The 5,175-nt window shown below is 40.8% G+C and overlaps 1 protein-coding gene across 1 annotated transcript in view; it reads left to right on the top strand.

The window, feature by feature from the left end:
- The first annotated feature begins 842 nt into the window (after positions 1-842).
- LOC107554364 (sodium channel protein type 8 subunit alpha-like) overlaps positions 843-5,175 on the top strand; it is a 54,467-nt gene continuing 50,134 nt past the window's right edge. Inside the window, exon 1 of the mRNA XM_016236853.1 lies at positions 843-892. Coding sequence (XP_016092339.1) covers positions 872-892 — 21 coding nt within the window. The 5' untranslated portion in view covers positions 843-871. The remainder of the gene's footprint in view (positions 893-5,175) is intronic.

The raw sequence follows: 5,175 nt of genomic DNA on the forward strand, positions 1-5,175 counted from the left end.
CCCTGATTTCATCAGGGATCCGCCTATGTACTTGGCCTCTTCTTCCTCTTCCCCCGTTTTGTCCCCTCACCCCTCTTCCACGAGGCTGACCTTCCATTTCTGTGTCACAGTATTGTAGAAATAGTACACACTATGTCCTGCTTGGTTCATATATGCTTGTAAAGTGGGGGTTTATGGGATTCAGCTCTGACAATGACTGTAGAGAAGTGGCTTATCAGTGGTTGCAACTAATGCTTCACACACCCCTTCTCATCAGTGAAAGTTGAGATTCACCTGAGAGAAATTGTTCAATTTAGGAGACATTTTCAGGAAAAAAAAGATTTAAAAAAATTTGTAAAATTAGCTTGACAGATTTTGACAACTAGTTGAACAATTTTTGTATGTAATGACTCAAGCAATGAAATGAGGACTATTAGTTTTATATGGAATGACTATTCCGCATTCACAAGTATAGTTAATTTTGACTGACATGACATAAGCAAATGATAATGTTATAAAACAGCAGAGAGTTGTATGAAAGCAATTGATGCATGTCCAAAATCATTTGCAATTTGTTCGAAGGAATGAGAAACTGCTACTATGATGTGCACAAATGACTAAATGTTGTGGAGGTTGAACTAACTGTTGTGCAAATGTAAATAGTGATGTGAGAAATGCACCAAAGCGACTGAGAAAAACTGTAAGACATAAAAGCTTTAAAGCCTCTTCAGTCTAAACTCTAATTGCAGCAGATTCTTCCAGAAACGCTTGAGTCACAGTTCCATGATTTCAAATAACCTGTTTATTTCAGGATAATTGCAGGATGAGTCAGCGCAGGTGATGGGAAGTGTGTGTGTGTTAGGCTCCACCCCCTGCTGCTCTCACACACCTCATGTATCCTCCTCATCCTCAGGTGAGCTCCACCTGCCACAGCAGAACCACAACAAACCAGCACGGCTTCCTCTGCCCTTTAAACCTGACGGCACTCGCCACGCTTAACCGCGTCCAGAGAGCACAGCTTATTATTTTCTCTGCCTGAGGTGCTGGGAATGAATGTTAGCGTCTTTGCAGTCACATGTACAGTTTGCATTTTAGAAATGCAACATGAAAAAATGCATTGAAGCTGCACAATTAGTCCAAAAGTCACATCAATGAGTCCACAAACCGGCCCAATTAGGTTAAATGTGCCAGGCTCAGGTGGAATCCACTCATCATTTTCAGCGTGAAACTGGATTAAATGCGTCACGCTTGTTTTTTTAACCCCTCTGAACAGGACGTGTAGCTCGTGGATGGTGCTGTGGATTCAAGGCCAGCTGATAGAGCGTCTCATCTCACATATTGAAATGCCACGCTGGTGGCCGAGCTGTGATTTATTCCTCTGTGGGTCCTTGGCTTTCCTGCAGAGAGGGCAACCCTCGTTGTGTTAGGAGAATATGAGCATACTGCAGTTTATTGTGGCTCGGGTGAGGTGGGGAGAAAAGGGCTGGGACTTTAGTGAGCGATGATAAAACATTGAATATGACATAGAGACTTGAGGGTGCAGGGTTATTATCGTTTATGAAGATTAAAATATAAAGCCATAATAAAATATAAAATGAAAAACGTAAAACTAAACAAAAAACATTAACTAAAATAAGTCGACGTTCAAGCACTAAAATTAAAATAAAAAATAAAAAAATAATAAAAAAATATTTGACAAATTATTATAAAAATTACAAAAACAAAATAACTAAAAATTCAACTTAAATGTAACTAAAACGAAAACTGAAAATATTAAAATAAAACCTAGTTCAAAATATTATTTAAATAATATAATAACATAAGGCTGGACCTTATTACACACGGTAACCTCCTAAAATCTCTGAATCTCTCTGGATCAAGCTCTCATGCTGTTTCTGTCACAACAGATTCTGTGACCCAAATAGAATTACACAATTCACTTCAAATGTTGACATTTAACAAATGCGCTTGTTTTTGATTCTGATATTAAGCTGAGTTTGTGTTCTGACTGCTGCCTGCTTCAATTTACGTTTCTTGTCATGCAAATGTATTTGTTTATTTATTTATCCATTCATTCATTTTATTGTTATTATTTATTTTGAACTTTTGTCCTCTGATTTATTTAAGTAAAAAAATGATTGCTTTGGTTTTTCCTTCTTCAGTTTACTTCTCTTGTCATGCAACTGGATATATAGTTATGTATTTATTATAAACAAGCATCCTTATTATTGCTTATATCGATGTGGGGAAAACTGTATATAATATATATATATATATAGGTCTCAAACTACATATTTAGTTTTGTCTCAAATTTGAGAAATATGTGAGTTCATATTGAGATATTAGCCTTGATTGCAGATTTTGGTTTAGAGCTCTCAATTGTGTCTCAGAAATATGAGACATTCCTGTGTTCATATTGAGTTCTGACTCGATTGCAGGCTTTGCTTTTTATGGAGTTCTCAACTTTGTCTCACACATTTGCTAAATATCTGAGTTAATATTGAGAGGCTTTGTTTTTTAAGTTCTCAATTTTTCCTCAAAAATTTATTGAGAAATATTTTATTTCATAATGAGATCCGGTTTGATTGCAGTCTTTTATATATATATATATACACACACAGTGGGGGAAAAATGTATTTTAGTCAGCCACCAATTGTGCAAGTTCTCCCACTTAAAAAGATGAGAGAGGCCTGTAATTTTCATCATAGGTATACCTCAACTATGAGAGACAAAATGAGAAAAAAAAATCCGGAAAATCACATTGTAGGATTTTTAAAGAATTTATTTGCAAATTATAGTGGAAAATAAGTATTTGGTCAATAACAAAATTTCATCTCAATACTTTGTTATATACCCTTTGTTGGCAATGACAGAGGTCAAACGTTTTCTGTAAGTCTTCACAAGGTTTTCACACACTGTTGCTGGTATTTTGGCCCATTCCTCCATGCAGATCTCCTCTAGAGCAGTAATGTTTTGGGGCTGTCGCTGGGCAACACAGATTTTCAACTCCCTCCAAAGATTTTCTATGGGGTTGAGATCGGGAGACGGGCTAGGCCACTCCAGGACCTTGAAATGCTTCTTACGAAGCCACTCCTTCGTTGCCCAGGCGGTGTGTTTGGGATCATTGTATGATGAAAATTACAGGCCTCTCTCATCTTTTTAAGTGGGAGAACTTGCACAATTGGTGGCTGACTAAATACTTTTTTGCCCCACTGTATATATATATATATATATATATATATATAAAGTTCTCAACTTTGTTTAAAAAATATAATGAGGAATATTTAAGTTCATATTGAGATTTGACTCGATTTCAACCCTTTTATAGTGTTCTTTGTCTCAAAGTTCTGAGAAATATTTGAGTACATATTGATACGCTTGACGTGATTGCAGGTTTTGGTTTAGAACTTTCAATTTTGTCTCAAAAATGTATTGAGAAATATTTGAATTCAGACTGAGATCTGATTTGATAACAGGCTTTGGTTTGCATACGGTTCTCAACTTTCTTTAAAAAATGTAATGAGAAATATTTGAGTTCATATTGAGATTTGACTCGATTTCAGACTTTGGTTTTTATAGGGTTCTCATGTTTGTCTCAAAGTTCTGAGAAAGATTTGAGTTCATATTGAGATGTATGACTTTTGATTGCAGGCTTTGGCTTTCACAGAGTTTTCAACCTCAAAGTTTTATTCAGAAGCATTTGAGTTCATGTTCAGATCTGTTTTCATTGAGTTTTCAAATATGTTTTATCAAAGTTTCAACTTTGTCTCAAACATTTTTCTCAATAGAAGAAATACAAGCAGACACAAACAGTACGAGTCAGTTAGTGACAAAACTTAATGTGAAAAATTTGAGTTCCTAATGAGGTCTCTGACCTTTGATTGCAGACATTGAGCATAGTTTGAGACACTGTTGAAATCTCTTTCTATAAAACGTCTCGGTTACGCATGGTAACCCTCGTTCCCTGAAGGAGGGAACGGAGACATCACGTCGGATGACCGACGAAATTGGGATCTCGCTTAGAGGGACCAATCTACTTCGAGTGTAAACTAAACGAGCCAATGCACATAACGAGGGTTACCATAAGTAACCAAGACATTCCCTTTCAGTCGGTCACTCCCGACATCACGTCGGATGACCGACGAAATTGGGATCCTACCAAAAGGCCACAGCTACCGCCCCTTCCAGTGTCCTGTGGAAGCCACCTGCGCCCCTATTTTTTGGCGCAGGCCAGGGCGTGCACAAGAGGACCAGCTACTGCTACTATGGCACTACCCACTGAGTAAGACTGGATAACACTGGGTAAACGTACCCGTTCCACTTGGACCAGGGACGTTACGGAAGCTCGAACCTTCCTGAAGGAGGTTTCGGAAGCAATACACATATGGACATCCCTTAGGTGCATATGGAAGAATGGAGGTGATTGAACCCTCTTGGAATGGCAGAAGTCTGCCGGGGAAACACGGGCTCAAGGCTATACCATGGACTTTACACATATGAGATCCACTTGGGTCTTACATATGGAACCCAGCCTTCTACCGGTTCTCGAGGATTCAGCGAGTGAAGGCCTGGCGCCGGACGCTCCGCCACGTCTGGCTGCCGAGGGGACGGAGGAACTCAACAGGGTCTACTGTATGGACTCTCTGGAGTGGTTTTGCAAGCCGACCCGAAGCCGGGGCCCCTCAGTGCTTCTACCCGTTTGAGGTGAGAACACAGGAGGATACCGGCTCCACACGAAGGCTATAGAATCTAGCGAATGTGTTAGGGGTCGCCCAGCCCGCAGCCCTACAGATATCTGTCAGCGAGGCGCCACGAGCCAGCGCCCAGGAGGATGCAACACCTCTAGTTGAGTGAGCTCGCAACCCCCTCGTGCATGTCCCTCAGTGCCTTGGCCTGGTGCACATACAATCACGCCATAGCGTGTAAGTCGGAGGGAGCTTCTCCACAGGTCGTATAGGCGTCGCTGGCCAGTCGAGTACCTACAGACCCGGGAGGGGAGGCACGGTTCTCCCTGCCCGTTGGAGACGGTATTAGGACACAACTGCATCGCAACCGACCGCTCCACCGGGGGGCCCTTTGTAACCCCCTAGCTGCCCCTCCATCGAGGGTGGTGAGGGAGGAGGATCCAGCAAATCAGTTTCCGGCAGTAAAAAGGTGCCGTCCACGACCTGTTGAGCTCCTCATGCACCTCCGGGA

Source organism: Sinocyclocheilus grahami, unplaced genomic scaffold, assembly GCF_001515645.1.
Source record: "Sinocyclocheilus grahami isolate Dianchi unplaced genomic scaffold, SAMN03320097.WGS_v1.1 scaffold499.1, whole genome shotgun sequence".
NCBI lineage: Eukaryota > Metazoa > Chordata > Actinopteri > Cypriniformes > Cyprinidae > Sinocyclocheilus > Sinocyclocheilus grahami.